The sequence below is a fragment of the Argopecten irradians genome, chromosome 13, assembly GCF_041381155.1.
Source record: "Argopecten irradians isolate NY chromosome 13, Ai_NY, whole genome shotgun sequence".
Taxonomy (NCBI): domain Eukaryota; kingdom Metazoa; phylum Mollusca; class Bivalvia; order Pectinida; family Pectinidae; genus Argopecten; species Argopecten irradians.
In genome coordinates this window covers 17687589-17707266 of record NC_091146.1, presented here as the reverse complement: position 1 = coordinate 17707266, position 19678 = coordinate 17687589, and the positions used below count along the sequence as shown (strand labels likewise).

At 32.9% G+C, this 19678-nt stretch overlaps 1 protein-coding gene across 1 annotated transcript; it reads left to right on the top strand.

Annotated features, from left to right (window-relative positions):
- The first annotated feature begins 951 nt into the window (after positions 1-951).
- LOC138306529 (zinc finger protein 721-like) lies at positions 952-18071 on the top strand. Its single transcript, XM_069246982.1, has 2 exons — positions 952-3256; positions 14896-18071. Exons 1-2 carry the CDS (start codon positions 978-980, stop codon positions 17105-17107), a joined length of 4491 nt encoding a protein of 1496 aa, XP_069103083.1. The 5' UTR covers positions 952-977; the 3' UTR covers positions 17108-18071.
- The last annotated feature ends 1607 nt before the right edge of the window (positions 18072-19678 follow it).

The window sequence follows — 19678 nt, the reverse complement described above, 5'->3', positions numbered from 1 at the left end:
TTCATGTGTTTTCGTTTGTTTCAAAACTCCACTGTTTTTTCCTTACATCAGCCTTGCAACATTAAACCAAACCAATTATATAATTTAAACGTTTTAATTGTAGGTGATTTTTCTTGGATGTCAAATTAAATTATGATTGATGAAGATAATTGGTTTTAATCTTGATGTTTTCATTAACACACATTAACATTGTACAGTTATTTGATGTAGGATATAATTTATATAAACTGTGGCTAGTCTATCGGCGGAAGAAATATACGTGTATTGATCGTGATTATAATTATGACTGGCATATTCACTTATGAATCATAAACAAAATATGAGATAATCCTAAATGAAGTTTCTGATGCTAGAATTTATAAGACTATTTGCATCAAATGTCTATCAAAGTAGAAATTTCTTGATAGCAATGTTATTTCTCAAATGCTTATTGTAGTGATATCGATATTACAACTTAATTTCATTTCTAAGATGATACACTGTAGACCTGAAACATGAATGCATCCCTAAAATACATTGTACTTAAATGATAACCCATTTTTTATGATTCATATGTGCGTGTCCCCCAATGGGCATCACAGGTAATGGCCCCGAAGGTTTGCGCATGCGTGCCGGTAGTTTACAAATTGGCGGTCGATTGTAGGATTAACGACATAAACATATGATTGTTATATACGCACTTATTATTAATTAATTCCACATTAATAATTCAATAACAGGTGTAACAGATTGTAAATTATGACCCAATGGTTCTGTTATAGGTAACACTATATCGTAATCGAACATAAAATACATATCTAGCATATTCTTCATTAAAATAATCGCTGCTTTTCCTTTTTTTCTTCTCAATTTCCTCATATCTTTAATTATTGTTGATATAAGTATATAATAAAAACTAAATTGACCCTTTTATGTTGATATTCTACAGGAATCGTCAGTGTGAATGTGACTACGAGGAACAATAATAGAAAAACAACATGGATAAATATATCGACAATAGCATCGGGATAAACTTAAACATTCCAAGTGAATATACAGAAACGTATACCGGAGATAGACATCACGGGTTTGATTTGTGTGTTAAAGGATCTAGTGATGGACGACACTTAACCAAACCCACAGGAGCAGATTTAGCACATCAGGCTTACAAGTGGTACATGTATCCACATGATGGAGGGTTTGATGAACATAAGGCGACAATTGCTGGGACACAAAATGGAGGGAAATCTCAAACATGTGATTTCTTTGGCGAGGGCTCTAGTAAGTTTAGTGAACAACATAACCTACAAGTACACCTTAAACCACGAGAAGGAGTGGCACATAACCAAGAAGATTACAGACAGAAACACCCTTGCAAGACATTTAAGGACACATACAGGAAAAAACCTTACAAATGTGATATATGTGGTAAGGAATTTAGTGTGGCATTTTCCCTACGGGCACATCATAGTACACATACAGAAGAGAAACCTTACAAATGCGATGTATGTGGTAAGTGGTTTAGTCGGACATGTGACCTACAGACACATCTCAGGACACATTCAGGAGAGAAACCTTACAAATGTGATGTATGTGGTAAGGGGTTCACTTATACATGTAGCCTTAAGAAACACCTCAAAATACATACAGGAGAGAAACCTTACAAATGTGATGTATGTGGTAAGAGGTTCAATCAGAAAAGTCACCTACAGACACACCTCAGGACACATACAAGAGAGAAATCTTACAAGTGTGATGTATGTGGTAAGGGGTTCACTCAGACAAATAGCCTACAGACACATCTCAGGACACATACAGGAGAGGAACCTTACAAATGTGATGTGTGTGATAAAAAGTTCAATTACTCATGTAGCCTACAGTTACACCTCAGGATACATACAGGAGAAAAACTTTTCAAATGTGATGTATGTGGTAAGGGGTTCAATCAGAAAGGTCACCTACAGGCACACCTCAGGACACATACAGGAGAGAAACCTTACAAATGTGATGTATGTGGTAAGGGGTTCACTCAGACATGTAGCCTAAAGAAACATCTCAGGGTACATACAAGAGAGAGACCTTACAAATGCGAGGTGTGTAATAAGGGGTTCAATCACACATGTAGCCTACAGATACACCTCAGGATACATACAGGAGAGAGACCTTACAAATGCGATGTATGTGGTAAGGGTTTTAGTGTGGCACAACAACTACAGACACATATCAGGACACATACAGGAGAGAAACCGTACAAATGTGATGTCTGTGGTAAGGGATTTAATGCGTCAGGTGTCCTACAGAGACACATCATGACACATACAGGAGAGAAACCTTTCAGATGTGATACATGTGGTAAGGGGTTCTATGATACATGCCAGCTACAGACACACATCAGGACACATACAGGTGAGAAACCTTACATATGTGATGTATGTGGTAAGGGGTTCAATCAGCCATCTAACTTTCAGACACACCTAAGGACACATACAGGAGAGAAACGTTACAAGTGTGATGTATGTGGGAAGGGGTTCAACCAGTCATGTAGCCTACAGACACACTTCAGGACGCATACAGGAGAGAAACCTCACAAATGTGATGTATGTGGTAAGGGGTTTAGTCAAAGATGCAGCCTGAAGACACACCTCAGGATACATACAAGAGAGAAACCTTACAATTGTGATGTATGTGGAAAGAGATTTAGTCATCAAGCTAACCTAAAGACACACCTCAAAACCCATATACAAAGGAAAACACATAAACTAGATGATAATGATAATGGGTCACATTTTGAACATAATGTCGATTTACATCTCAAGAAACATAGTAGAAAGACGCCTTACAAATATGATCTTTCAACAAAGCATTCATCGTCACTAAATGGACGACAGGAAATGGTACAATACAAACTGAGGCGTCGTACCATTATGAGTATCATTACCAACGACGAATCAGAAATATCTCACCTAAATGATACTGCAAAAGAGACATATGCAAATCCATTGGGACGACGTGTTATTTTTGATAATAAGAATGGTCACCAGACCGCCGTTGTTGACAATTCCGACCTTCATCAGACTGACAGTAATGTATTACCATTGGAAAATGAAAGTACACAAATTAAATACACATTTAATGGAGGTGCTGACAGTTTGTACCCAGGGATGAAGGTCTTCGTGTCTGAAAATGGTGTTTCAATGACGAAGTATAGTCTGGAGTATCTCATCCAACATTACAATTATAAATCAAATAGACCCCCCTTAAATAATGCAATAAATCTGTGAACATATATTAACAATATTAGTGTATAATTCATTTCAAACTATGAAAATATAGCAGATGTTTAAGATGAGATTGTTCAGTGTGAAAATAAAATAAATCATAATTTTGCATTCCCATTTTCATTGTCTATATAAACTGGATTAAACTATTTCAATACCCAGTTATACAGCTGTTTTCAAATTGTTTCTTCATCAAATAATTTTAAGCGATTTCCTTCAGTCACCGACGTAGAAAATGGTTTTGTAGATTATGAACATAATAGGTGTTTTTTTTTTAATTTATTTTTCTATTTTTAACGTGGCGGACTTTTACTCAAACTGATATCATTATGAGAATACACAAAGTAATTCTGTAAATTATAGCTTATATACATTCTGATCTTCATATTATCTCCCTTGTTTAAAGATACAGTGACGCAGAAGCTGGCACCCTCGTCATACACACACAATCTGGAAAGTGTGGGAGTAATCACACCATCCCACTTTTTGTCGTTTTTGGACACATTTCATAACCAAATTGAATTTTTTTATAGGCAAAAATATCTTATTAGCTATCGGCATTACTTTATTCTTTTACAAAAAAAAGTTTATATTGAATAATTCCAGAATCGTTTTTTTTTTCTATTACCTAACCGTTTTCCCATACCTTTATACTACACTGACTGGGGGCAGTGGAGGATCCTAAACGCTTTATACAACTTCGTTATGCTGGATTACCTGTCACAGTACGTACGAATTAGCTCCGCTAGGCTGCGCTCATAAATATTAAAGACAGGCCAGGGCCGCTAGCATTTAAGTCAAGATTCTCACAAAATGAGCTCTGATTGTTCAGTTCAATTAACAAATCGTTGGGTTCAAGAGATTCCCTTCAACGTAATGGAACAAAAGTTCAAATATTAGAAAGCAATATATATTGTAAATGTATCTAAAAAGTTTAATAACGTTAGTGTACCGGAAAACCTCCAAACGTCGGCTATAAAGACAATTTGACGTTTCAACATCCAATACACAACTCTTGTTATGGTAAGTTTTCCATCAATACATAATTAATATTGTTTAGATTTTTTGGGGCAAATTGTAGTGAACTAGAGGTCAGCAAATCAAAAAAAAATGTATGTTGGCATTTTTCCACGAAAATATGCAAAAGCCATTTTGAAAAAGAATATTCCCTGAACGAAGTAAAGCCTAGCAGATAGTAGAAAAAACTAAGGGAGGTAATCCAGTGTACGTCACTCAGATATAGTTATTTTATTTTCCGCTTGCATCGTGATTATGAAATATACATGTACATAACTGTCAATATGCCGCTGCAATTTGAACTCTCTATCACTGGCATATTATTCAACATTTTTAATATTTCAGAAGCACTGCCCATTTAGTGGGAAGCTAATTATAAAATATTATACATCTTCTTATTTTTAAACATAATTCAGTATATGAAAGGTGTGTATGCATCGGCTAACATTAGGCATCACTACTGACTCGTAAATTGTTATGAAACTTAGTGTAAATGATATTTTATTCTTTTGTAAGTCAGTAAAATAAGTAAGAGTTATCAACACTGGTTTTATAGCAGAGTAACGCATATAATACGGATGTTATGTTTTAAAATGTATCAATATGGATTTACAAGTTTGGATAATATTGCCTACTTTCTAAGTACACTGTAATTAGATATAACCTTAAAAATAAAATAATGACAAAATTGATTCAACATGAGAAGGGTCAAAATAAAACTGTTAAATATGTAACAGTATTGACAAGATACGATACAATAATTTGAAACCTTAATACTGTGTCCACCAAATGGTTTTATTTAATATAGCATCTAGGTTATATTATTACAGGGAAACAAACAGTGAATTATAAAACTAAAAAGGGAAGTAACTCTTCTGATATGATGACGTCCTTATTTATGATACCATCCTTATCAATGACAAATACAAGGATTTTATGTTGCAACAATCTTCTTCTTTAAATGTTTTAATGGAATTGACATTAGCCGAAATAAAAACAACTATTTCTCCTGAAACTTTTCATCCTTTTTGATCTATTCTTATTTTTATGAGAAAATTAACGTGTATTCCTTTACGGATCTTCTCAAGTGAAGTTTCAGTCTCGTTGAAGTCTCGTTTCAACATCAATCAAAGAGATTTTCAAAACCTAATTGTCTCAATTTGTAGCAAGTTGACATATAAACAGCATCTAAAAAATATACCAATACTGTTTGTATAATGTTTTATATACACATTTTAAGAAATAACCAATTTGGCAGCCAGTTTAAAAAAGGCGCATTCCTTATACTTTGTAGAGAGATGAAATTTCACCCTTTTTTATGTAAATCCGTTTTAGGTTCATTGAAATGAAAATGAAAAGTATTTAAGAGATGAATCATAACCTATTTGTTGCAATTGTAAACAAGGCGCGGAAGCTAATGAATATGGATACAAATTTTATGGGGTTAACGATAGATGATTGAAACATAATACAATAATTACATATGAATGAAGATTGTTTCCACAGTGCTTACACACATGCAGGCTATGAAATGCTCATTTAGAGTCTAATCCCACGGGCACGCTCCCACAGTGTGACAAATATTTGTTCACCTGTACTCAGGTATGTTCCTATACAAATTACCTTAGCCGTACTCGTATGAAAAGCACGTGATTTTGTTCGGGTAGCTGCTACACAATCTTATAACAAAACATAGTAAACAGGTAATGGAGATGTTTGTTGATAGTGATCAAATTCAATAAGAAGTTCAAACTCATGCTACACAAATGGCACAAACTTACAGGATACTTAGTGAACTTACTAGGCGCATGTAATATCTGTTATAAATACATAAATATATGAAAAAACATATAGAAGTTTATTATACACTATACTATAGAATATTGAATAAAAACATGCAAATGTATGGTTCACCTACCAGATATAATAAAAACAGATAAATATATATAGAAGAATGAAGTATACTAGTCTATTTTTCTATGGAATTGGATACATAATTGAAACAACATGATTTGGTCTGTCTACTTTATACTAGGTATACAAACTTATATATAGAAAATTATTTACATATATAATAATTGTAAAGTGCTGGCTAAACGATATGTATATATACATTCAATGATTAAGCATTCTGCTACACATGTTAGATTGTTACCAAAAATAAAAAAATCTGCTTTAAAAATATTAAAAAAATACTTTGCAATCTAAGTAAGTAATTGTTCAAAAAGTGAAAAAAGTATATGTTATGAATTATGTTATCCTATAATGAATATACATAAAATGCCTTTGAAACTGGGAAAAACTATGATATTGATGGAATTGATATCGGTAGAATATTGGTATAATGATACAATATACAATACATTCTACATAGTTTGGCAGTTTTCATCTGTGGCATATTTGATATGAAAACATCCTCTAATATACCTTCGAATTAAAATCTTGTTCTCCTTGAAGTTGAATTTGATAAAATGTACTTTGAATTATCAAAAAAAAAAAAAAAAAAAAACAATTGGAACATAGTTGGTTATTTGCCGAAGAGTTGAAATGCCAGACTATGAAATGGTTACAGAATTGTTTGTGATACGTAATATTGTTATATATTTCTTTTTCTTCTAAATATAAACGAATGTAACGAATCAACGTCCACAGCCTGTACAGTTGAAAAGCCTTTTTGCCTATATGGCGTTTGTGGTAGACATCTCTATTGGTTTAATTTTATGAATTTTGTTGAAAATATGGCATTAAAAAGAAACAGATAGTTTTAATATGCCGGGGTATTGTATTTTGATGGTGTATCTCCGAAATGTATTTTGCTGTATTTATTTTAATAACTTACATACTGGTATTATACCGGTTTATGTTTAGTGAAAAGGAGACAGAAAATTGTCTTTTTTGTCTCTTTATATGTATTAAAGCAATTTTGCTTTTTCTTTTTTGGTTGGGTAACGGGGTGTATTTCATATGTAAAATAAGTCATATTCTATGTTTTTGTCATGTCAATGAAGGAACGTTGTATATAATGTCTACATCAAACTTTACGATCTTTGAAAAACACACGCAAATAAGGTATATTTTGAAAACAATTCTTATAGTAATCATGTTGTTGATGATTTGCGGGTGAGGGTTTGAAAATATGTAGTGTAAATTGTAGGGGTTTATCTTCAGATCCAGTAAAAAGACGTGACATTTTCGAAAGGTATAAAAATAAATATGATATCATTTTTTTAATTGATACTCATTCAAAAACAGAAGTAGAGAATAAGTGGAAATCTGAATGGGGTTATGAAGCTTGGTTCAACTCGTACACATCAATGAGCCGTGGTGTTGCTATACTTTTTAATAATACATTTAGTTATAAACTTTTATCAGTAACAAAAGACAGGACAGGTAATACTATTATGTTAGATATAAACATCACCTCAAGTAATAGCAATTTAACACTTGTGGCAGTTTATGGTCCCAACGACACAGATAGTGAATTCTATAATTTTCTGTTAGATCAATTGCTTCTTCGTGAAAATACACCTATAATTTTAGGGGGTGACTGGAATGTACCACAGAGTTATACAACGGACACTAAAAATTACGTAAATAGGAATAATGAAAAAAATCGAAAGGAAATTGTCTCAATGATTGAAAAGTTTGATTTAGTAGATATATGGAGGGAGCATAATCCAGATAAAAAATTATTTACATGGCATGGTCCCCACAGAAAACAAGCTAGACTTGATTATTTTTTGATTTCATCAAGTTTAATTCCCTTTGTATGTAAAACTGATATTGGTACAAGTTATAGATCTGATCACTCGCCAATTTCTTTAATCATAAAATTCATTGATCAGCCCAAAGGAAAAGGAACATGGAAGTTCAACAATAGTCTATTAAATGATATTGAATATATAAATCTTGTCAAAAATTGTATTAGGGATACTGTTGAACAATATGCTATCAATCCTGAGGAAGAAGACATTAACAATGTATTATTATCAATAAGTGATCAACTTTTTTGGGAAACTTTGAAATTAATGATTAGGGGGAAAACTATTGCCTACTCAACATTCAAGAAGCGTGAGAGGAATAAAATAGAGAATGATCTAGAGTTAAAACTAGGGAAATTACAGCAAGAGGAAAATAGAAATCAAAATGAAATTGAAGAAGTAGAAAATGAGTTGAAACTGATAAGAGAAAACAAAATTAAGGGCATTATACTGAGAGCCAAATCAAAATGGAAAATCGAAGGCGAGAGAAGTTCTAGTTTTTTTTGCAATTTAGAAAAAAGGCATTATCAAGAAAAGTTAATCCCAAAGCTAATTATAGAGACAGGTGACGAACTTACAAACATACAAGAAATTTTAGAAGAGCAAACAAAATTTTATCAATCACTATATTCCAGTTCAGATGTCAGTGATAATACTGTAAATGAAACATTTTTTGATGATGAAATTCTTTCATAAATAAATTAACCAATGAACAAAGTAGTAAATTAGAGGGGGAAATAAATTACCAGGAATATCTGAAATCACTGAAAAATATGAATAACAATAAGTCACCTGGAATGGATGGGTTTACTGTTGAATTTTATAAATTCTTTTGGACTGATATCAACAGGTTTTTAATTAATTCCCTTAATCAAGCTTATGACGAGGGAGTACTTTCTATATCACAACGCCAAGGGCTGATTACATGTATTCCAAAAGAGGGTAAATCTAAATTATATGTAAAAAATTGGAGGCCAATAACTTTACTGAATGTAGATTACAAAATAGTTTCTTCAGTTATTTCAAATAGACTAAAAACAGTTTTAGATAGTATCATTAGTGAAACACAAAAGGGCTTCCTCAAAGATAGATATATTGGCGAATGTACAAGGTTGATATATGACATTATTGAAAATACAGAGAAGGACAATATTCCAGGTTTATTATTACTAATTGATTTTGAAAAAGCCTTTGACTCTTTAGAATTCAATTTTATCTATAAAACACTTAATTTTTATGGCTTTGGTCCATCATTTATAAAATGGATAAAAACCTTTTATAATAATAATTCATGTTGTGTATTGAATAATGGTCATTGTTCTAATTTCTTTAATGTATGCCGTGGGGTAAGACAAGGCGACCCTATTAGTCCTTATATTTTTATCATATGTGTTGAAATTCTAAGTTCAGTCGTTAAAATGAATCCGAACATCAATGGTATCAAAATAAATAACTCCGAGTACTTGATAAACCAATTTGCAGATGACACGTCTTTTACTTTATCTGATGATCCCAACTCCTTAAATAGTGTACTTGAAATTTTGAATGATTTTGGTAATATTTCTGGTCTTAGAATAAATGTTGAAAAAACACAAGCAGTTTGGATTGGGGCAAAACGGGGTTGTGGAGAGGAAATCCTTCCAGAAAGAAATTTGAGTTGGAACCATTCAGGTAAATTCAAACTATTAGGAATTACTTATAACCTTCAGTCCGAAAATATGTTTGAAGATAACTTCAGACAAAAGTTAACTGCTGTCAAAACTCTTCTGCATGATTGGTCATTCAGAAACCTCACATATATAGGGAAGGTAACTATTATAAAATCGTTAGCATTACCAATTTTTATACAAACTTTTACTGTTTTACCAGATCCACCCAAAGAAATTATCAGTGAATTACAAAAATGCTTCTTTGAATTTTTATGGAATGAAAAGACTGATAAAGTAAAGCGCACTGTTATGTATAGCGATTATAATGAAGGAGGTCTTCGAGTACCACATATTGTTTCTTTTTGCCATTCTTTAAAAATGTGTTGGATCAAAAAAATTCTTGATCCCTTAAATTCTTCGCCTTGGAAAACACTGCTTCTGGATAAGATTGAACCATATGGCGGCGATAAAATTTTTCAAATGAAAAGAGAAGGTCTTTTAAAAATTTCAAAATCTCTAAATATTTTCTGGAAAGAGATTCTGAACACTTGGGCAGACCTGTCTGGTGATGATCTCCCCACAACCCCTGACAACGTTGCATCTCAGCCAATCTGGTATAATAATTACATAAAAATTGATAATAATATAATATTATATAAACAATGGTGTGAAAATGGTGTATACTTTATTGGTGACCTCGTTGGAAATAATGAATTTTTATCATACGATAACTTTTGTATGAAATATAATTTGAATATTAATTTTATTGAATTTTATGGAATTTTGAATGCAATTCCTAGATCTTGGAAACATATTTTATACCAAAATAATACACAATTGGAAATGAAATCATGTAAACATATTCAATACTTAAAAAGTCATGAAAAGGTTACCAAATTCTTTTATAAATGTTTATTAACAAAAGTTACAGAAGTACCAAAAAAAAGTCAAGATTCCTGGCAGGACATGTTACATGTCAACATTCCCAAAGAATCCTGGTCAGAGTTTTACTTAATTCCAAGATATATTACAGATGACACAATTTTGCAAAATTTCCAATTCAAACTTCTTCACAGAATAGTATATACAAATACTAAATTAATGCAAGTTAAAATGAGCGAAACGGAACGGTGCACATTTTGCGAAGTGGGGAGAGAAACGTTAATGCATTTGTTTTGGGAATGTTGTCATGTACAATCATTTTTGTCATCTTTTCTATACCTTTTAAGAACGAAATATCACTTAGAACTGCCAAGGACCCCAATTATCATGTTTCTAGGACTTTTGGATAATAAATACAAAGATGTTATCAATTTTTTATTCCTTATGATAAAATATTATGTATACTTATGTAAATTGAAGAAGAAAATCCCTACAATTAGCGACTGGAAAACACACATGTTTTATTATAGAAATGTAGAAATGTATGGGTTACAAACTTATTCAAATAGGAAACAAATTATTATAAATCAAAAATGGAATTTCATTGAAGGTCTTTTAGAATAATTATTAAAGTAATGAAATTTCTATTAAAATACTCTGTCATATTTAATAAGGCATCGTCATTAAGTTGTTCTTCATGTTTTCACATAATATGTGTTTTCCTTTAACCATGTTGTTGTTTTTTGAGTGTGTTTGTTCAAACAAAAATCAAGTAAATTTTATAATATCTAATAAAATGATGTAGACAATTTTTGTACAAATAAGCCCTATATATGTATATTATATAGAAAACACTTACTTTTTATTGTAATTCAAACTATATAAGACATATGAATGTGACATCAAAAATTGAAAATAAAAAAAAAAAAAAAAAAAAATAAAAAAACATTTGAATGAGAATAAAATTATTTGATTTTTTTTTTAGCAAAAAGTGATGAAAATAACAAATTTTGTAACGGGGCAAACCGTCAAGCACACTGACTCCCTATTTTTCTGATAATTTTAGAAACAGCAACTTGTTTTATTTTGAACTGCAAATTTTTAGAAAAATCATCAGAATATTTTCTTTGAAGAGTTGGATCTGTCAGAAATTATAAAAAACGAGGCATTTTCATTCAAAGTTTAGGGGTAGGGGTAGCATATACAGCAGTTCTGATGATATATAATGAGTTGACTGTTTGGTATTATTTTGTTCTTAATGAAAACTTTGGTTTTGTCAACGTTATGAATATTCATACTTATCAGAGATTTGCAAAATGTTGCTTTAGTTTGTTGTGTGTATGCTCAAAGCAGATAAATTCCGGTGAAATCCCGATTAACCTCAACTAGCTTAGAATCAAACACACCATCATATCATTCCTATTTCCAAAACTCCTCATTATAAAAACCCGATTTTTCCAAGGTAAATCCTTAAACTACTTCTTTTCTACCTAACTTTCATTCTTATGGCGCTAAAGTGTTGACATGCAGTGGTTTTTGAGCTACCCATTAGAACCCTAGCGTATTTACCGGAGGACACTACAGTGTCCGACCAGTTGAAATCTGTCTGTTTTCCTATGTTTCTGGATACCGAGTGACATTCATACGGCATGATATAAATTGTATCATATACCAAAATACAGATAAATTATCTGGCTGTTGATTGAGAGTATTCCCACAGTCACATTTTATACAGTTTGTTGAAAATAATACTTTTTTTTCTGAAATTTGGTAGTGTTATGTGGCCGGCCGAGTGATTGACTTTGACACAATATTACATTATAGAGAGAAAAAAATATCTATGGATATATATTTGGTTGGTTGGTTTTTCATGTATAAAGAATGTTAAAAATGATTAATAATTTAGAAATGATGAAATAAAGGATGTGTAGGATGTACGAGACTACCATCTTAATATTGCTAATAACATATTTTGGATTCATTTTATATTTACTTCACTTGATCTGAAAACATTAACCTGTTTATAATACTAAATAATGATATGGATATTCGAAAATAATGTAAATATATTTTCATAAAAAACGGGAAAATCGTCATCAGCTAAGTTAAAGAAAACAATCTATACTATAATTAGAATTTGAAAATCGCTTTCGAACATTTGAAAGTATATATAAATGTTGACTATGACGTCATCAATCCTTGTTGTTTGTGTTGTTACCATACCAACATCATCATTAAACATCCCCTGAAGAGCTGTGGTAGCCGCGAAAGCACTAGGAATTGCAGATCTGTTTGATTTGTTTTCATATACATATGAATCAAGGTACAATTGTCACATAAATAAGCCTACGTATTCTGTATTTGCATATTACAGAGTTAGCTCCCTTGCGGTAGGTATCGATTGTTACGTCATTATTTTGTGAGCGCAATCCGTCGTTTTCTCCGACACGTATGACGTTACGCTCCCAAACACATGACGTCACAATCAATACCTACCCGCAAGGGCAGATAACTCTGTAATATGCAAATTTGGAATAAGGAATAATACATTTTGTTGACATTTCTCAGAATTGTGGTTTTTGTGCCTTTAACGCTAAATGTTTTTAAAATGTATCATATGTAATTACAAATAAATAATATTTCCCCATGCGGACCTCTATCTAGACCCACTGGTCAGGGACTGTATGTGGGAACCCAGTGTTAATCAAAACCACCTGTGTGATCATGATCTGGTTGTCTAAATAGTTAGCCAAAGGAAGTTTAGTATGTAGCTAATACATTAGTGGCAATTATCGTTTTTTAAATTTGGTATTTCAATTCATAAATGTGTTTTCATCAGTTAGAATATAAGAATTGTGCTTGATTTAAATCGAATCTGTATGATTGTGTACCCAATATTTTTCCCGTATTAGATCACTACTAAACTGTGTAACGAATTTATCCTATAGAAGACCCTTCCATATATTAAGTAATTGCAAAATGAATTATGTATGGAAACTTAAACGACTCAAAACTTCACCTCATAAAATAACTTGAATGCGTTGTCATGGTGATTTCTGTTAAATAATCCTAGTAAATAAGTGTTGCCGATATCAGTTTGGTTTGAAAGTAGTCATCAGCATTGACAAGATTTTGTCTCCTTCTACATGAGTGCCGTCCTCGCGAAGCGTTAATTGACCGACATCTTGTTGCTAATGAAGTTAGGGGCAAAGAACTATAACTCTATCGTCCAGGCCTGATACAATTTCTACTAACCTGATACGACTATAATTTGGATATCTCGTGGCGTCATTTCAACCGACAGGAATAAAATATACTTGTCTGAGGCGAAATAAATATATACGTTCTGTAGATAGCTATCATGGTATTAGATGTACAGGTATTATATAAGATGTACAGGTAACCAAATATAGATGTTCAATGACTTTGTGTATTGGTATTTCTACCACAATAGGCGGTGTTATTCAACTCTCAGGGTATCAAATAAACGATGCAGCTTTTGATTAACAATTTGTTTATACCACACGTGGTAAAAACTCTGTACGCATTCTGATTGGCTGACACGATGAACTTTGACCGAACTACGTCTTTCTCAGTGTCGTGTCATCATTTGTCAACGTCATCAATAATCGAGTGACGTCATGCTATGCTGTGATCGCCGCTTGACGCCAAACTGCTGTTGGATTGCGTACTTATACTCGTCGTATTTCTATCACCTAAAAGCGGATATAATAGTGGTAGAAACAGGTCACACGACTCGTGGTTGTTGGATATGGAATTCATTCAACATCCGTAAGGTTTTTTTTTTAAGTTACAAAAGACACTCGCTAAAGTTCGTGGCTTTTGTAACTTTTAAAAAATAACTCACTCGTGTGGAATAAATTCCATATCCAACAACCACACGTTGTGTAACCTCTATATACACTCTGTATGCAACTCGCCTCCCAGGGCTCAGTACACTATTTACTAGTCTGCATTGAGTTCCACATATCTTTATCTAAACAAACACCAAGGAATGCACAACGAAACTAAGCTACAGAATATCAACATTACAACTGGACACAACATTTGATTCGTTAAATCAGTATTAGTTTGGTATTTTAATCAGTAGTAGTGTTATGACCATCAATCAGTTAACATTTTTATTCTTGGTTTCAGGAGCAAACAAAACGGACTTGTTTACCAAAAGATTTCAGGATTGCTACATCATTGGCCAAAAACCTGCGAACAGAATTACCAGAACCACAACATGATTACCATAAACAGAGAAGTATCGTAATATGTGGTAAGGGGTTTAGTGAACTACGAATCCTTCAGACACACTTAAAGACACATACAAGAGATAATCAATATAAATGTGATATATGTGGGAAAGTGTTTAACAAAAAGCAATCTTTACAAAGACACATCAGTATACATACCGGAGAGACACTATACCTATGTGATGTCTGTGGTAAAGGATTTAATCGCAGGGGTAACTCTCAATACCACCAAAGGATACACAAGGGGGGAGAAACATTACAAATGTGATGTTTGTGGAATGACTTTTAGACAGAAAGGTGACCTCCAAAGACATTTCAGGAAACATACAGGAGAGAAACCTTACAAATGTGATATATGTGGTAAGGGGTTCAGTCAGACAGGTGTCCTACAGAAACACCTCAGGACACATACAGGCGAGAAACCTTACACATGTGATGTATGTGGTAAGGGGTTTAGTAGGTCAGCTACATTACAGAAACACCTTAGGACACATACTGGAGAGAAACCTTACAAGTGTGATGTCTGTGGTAAGAGATTTAGTGCATCAAGCAACCTACAGACACACCTCAGGAAGCATACAGGAGAGAAACCTTACAAATGTGACATATGCGGTAAGGGGTTTAGTCGGACTAGATACGTAAAAACACACCTTAAGACACACACGGGAGCGAAACCTTACACATGTGATATATGTGGTATGGGGTTTAGTCGGACCGGACACCTAAAGACACACCTCAGGACACATACGGGAGAGAAACCTTTCAAATGCAATGTCTGTGATAAGGGGTTTACTACGCCTAGTGCCCTAGAGTCACACATCAGGATACATACAGGAGAAAAACCTTACAAATGCAATATATGTGTTAAGAGTTTTAATTTTCCGCAAAGCTTAAAGAGACATTTCAGGACACATACAGGAGAGAAGCCTTACAGATGTGATGTTTGTGGTAAGGGGTTTAATGAATCAGGTGTCCTACAGACACACCTTATGACACACACTGAAGAGAAACCTTACACATGCGATGTTTGTGGTAAGGGGTTTCGTATGGCAAAACACCTACACACACACCTAAGGACACACATAGGAGAGAAACCTTACAAATGTGATGTTTGTGGTAAGGGGTTTAATCAGACAGGTAGCCTACAGATACACTTCAGGACTCATACAGGTGAGAAACCGTACAAATGTGATGTATGTGGTAAGGGGTTTAGTCATGCAGTACCCCTAAAGTATCACCTAAGGACACATACAGGAGAGAAACCCTACAAATGTGATATATGTGGTAAGGGGTTTAGTAGGTCACAAAGTCTACAGACACACTTCAGGACACATACAGGAGAGAAACCTTACACATGTGATATATGTAGTAAGAGGTTTAGTCGCACTGGACACCTAAAAACGCACCTCAGGACACATACGGGAAAGAAACCTTACAAATGTAATGTCTGTGATAAGGGGTTTACTACACCCAGTGCCCTAGAGTCACACCTCAGGATACATACAGGAGAAAAGCCTTACAAATGTGATGTTTGTGGTAAGGGGTTTAATGAGTCAGGTGCCCTACATACACACCTCATGACAAATACAGAAAAGAAACCTTACAAATGTGATATGTATGGTAAGGGGTTTCGTGTGACACAACACCTACAGACACATACAGGAGAAACATTTGAAAAGAGGTTTAATCAGCGAGCTAGGCTAAAGACCCACCTCAGCTTTCATAAAGTGACGGAAACATATAAACTACATCTTCATGATAATGAGTCACGTGTTGCACAAAATGTCGATTTACATCTTAAGACACGTCATAAAAAGACGTCTTACAAATGCGATCTTTCAATAAAACTTCCATCTTCACTAAATGCGCAGGAAATGGTACGTTACAACGTGAATCAGCATTCTATAATGAATATCAATACCAACTACCTATCGGAAATACCTCACCTAAATGTCAATACAAAACAGACATATGATAATTCAATAGAAAGAAATGTTAGGGTTGATGATAAGACAGGTCACCAGACCGGCGTTGTTGACAATTCTGACCTTCATCAGACTGGTAGTAGTATATCACCGATGAAAGATGAAAGGACACTACATAGATACACATTTAATGAATGTGTTGATAGTTTGTACCCAGGAATGAAGGTCTTCGTGTCTGAAAATGGTGTTTTAGTGACGAAGTATAGTCTGGAGTATCTCATCCAACATTATAATGAGGAATCCAATAGAACGTACTTAAATACAGTACGTAATAAATCTGTGAACATATATTAACATCATTAGTGTATAATCCAAACTGTGAAAACAAATTAGATGTTTAAGCTGAGATTGTTCAGTATGAAAACAAACTAAAACATGATTTTGCATTCTTATTTTTATTATATATATAAACTAGATTAAACTATTTCAATGCCCAGCCATACAGCTCTTTTCAATTTGTCTCTACATCAAATAATTTTAAGCGATTCCCTTCAACACCGATGTAGCTAATGGTTTTATACTTGGTATTGATATAAAGAGTATTGTAAAGGTATCAATTTAATGTTGTTAATTATCTTTACAAAACATTTGTGTGCTTCGCGTTGTAGCTGGTTTTAAACAAGAAGACTCTACTTTGGCAAATCGTAATGCTAGTAACAATACAAAACATAGTGTTATTTTTATTATTATTTTCTTTTTTTTCAACGTGGTGATTTTATAGCCAAACAAATATCATTATAATGATATACCTAAGAAGTGATTCTGTAAAATCTTACATCTGCAGTTACTTCCCTTGTTTTACTCCGTCAGTAACGCAGATAAGTACAGTAGATATGTAACTGTGTTAGATCAAAATGTCATTACAAGATGTACATGACTACCGCCGTGCATACACGGTATTCTGGACGATTTGGCTGAAAACCAATTACCGTCGTACAGTATCTCATAACTTTTTGCTGTTGCATAAGAGACGCTCAGTTCATGCATAAACTGAAAATAAAGTTTTAAAAAAAAGATTTCCATTACAGTCAGGAAGATGAACAGGTTATAATTAGACGTGCTGTGATGACACACACCCGACCGATGTTGGAGCCATGGATAGGATTTGTTTGATAGAAAAACACCAAAGTTTGATTTAGAAAGTGTTCACTAAAACTTTTATTTTAATGAAGAAATCGCCATAGGTCACTTTAGATTCATTGAATTATCCGATGTAAAATGTTTAATACTTCTCAAAGGTCATACAATTTCATTATTGGTACCTACAAATAAAATGGTTTTGAGCAATATATCATGTTTTCTTTTTATTATATAAATATTAAAAGTAAAATTAATGCCTTTATTGATTGTAATGGAAATGGCGTGTATTTATTTATTTATTAATTCATTTTGCTTTTGATGTCTAAAGTAAAATGTTTATAAAAATTCTTTTATAAATTAATTGAAATGAGATAGAAAGGTGTCAAATATATTTACGATAAAATCTGAAAATTGACGCCTAACATAGGGACATATATGGTCAAATCGTAATTAAATTGATGATCCTCTGAACATTTTGTGGACTTTATAAGCTAGAGTTTTGAAAATTATTCTACAGTAAAATATGGCTCGGTCAATCCAGATGAATCTCTGGTAAATCGGAATATAGATGCAAGACACATTTGAATTAAAAAGGATTAATTTCAATATGGTTCTTTGCCTGCATAAAACTGATTGAATATAATTAAATTCGAACAAAATATCATCTATAAAATTTACTTACTTACTGTGTAGCCTTCGAGGGTTGTTCATAACCAGATACAAGTTAATACACAACACAATACAATACAATTTATTTTATCAAAGTGGCACATGTCAATTTACATAAAACAACAAAGTACTGTACAAAATATTCAAAATTAAAATTGACACCCAGCCTAATAACATAAATGTGAATTTACTCCCGTTGAGTTAAATGATCAAGGCAATGACCTGAGGCGATGGCCAGGTGTTCTGACCGACGGTACACCTGATAACAGTATGATACCTGTGATTATAGCAGTTGAATATCACTTACCGTTAATTAGACACAATTTAACATATATGTACAGACTCAATCTATTTAATAAGGATTTATGTTAAATTACCTTTATATATTATGTTAAATCATATATGACCTTGGGTGCTTTTTATGAATATCAAGCCTCAGGTAACGTTAATCACATAATACCTGTCTGATTACAGGGACTACCTCCCCTACATCCGGACTTTATTCTCCAGACTCTGATTGACAGACAAACACAGTGACCCCCGGCTAGTCTGTACTGTAATACAGAATACGATATATCGTGCCATAACCACGTTTACACACGATACTTAAGGTCATGAACAGTAAGTACGGAACTCCATTTTACCTAGACAACAGTGAGAATAGAACGATATGTTTTATCCATGAACAAATAGAGAAAAGGACTTTATTTTAAAGGTAATGCGCATGTTAGATTTATCTTATTTGATCCAACGTTGTAAATAGATTTATTAACTTATTATGTATCATTATGTAATAATTAACTCAATGATTTATGAAGTTCATAAACTCTTATTTCAAAATCTGATTTTGTCTGAACGCTGTCTAACTATCATGAACGTTTATAGTATATTTTATATGAGTAAGTATGTAGGTATAAGTATCTATGTAATAAATAGTTACATATTAATCTTATGTGTCTTTAAGCTCTAAAAAGATAAGGTTTGATGACCAAACAATGATATGGCTGCTTAAATAATGTAGTATCCTCTTTCCAGTGTTCAAGTTATTCTATTATTTTTGTTAAATATATTACTATACAGTTTAACAAGCATGCACTGATGTAGCCCGTTTTATCT

Excerpts from the sequence above, each read along its gene's own strand:
- LOC138306529 (XM_069246982.1), top strand. The coding sequence starts at position 978 with ATGGATAAATATATCGACAATAGCATCGGGATAAACTTAAACATTCCA. Across the intron at positions 3,257-14,895 it reads TTAAATAATGCAATAAATCT|ACACATACAAGAGATAATCA; the intron begins GTGAACATATAT and ends ACACACTTAAAG.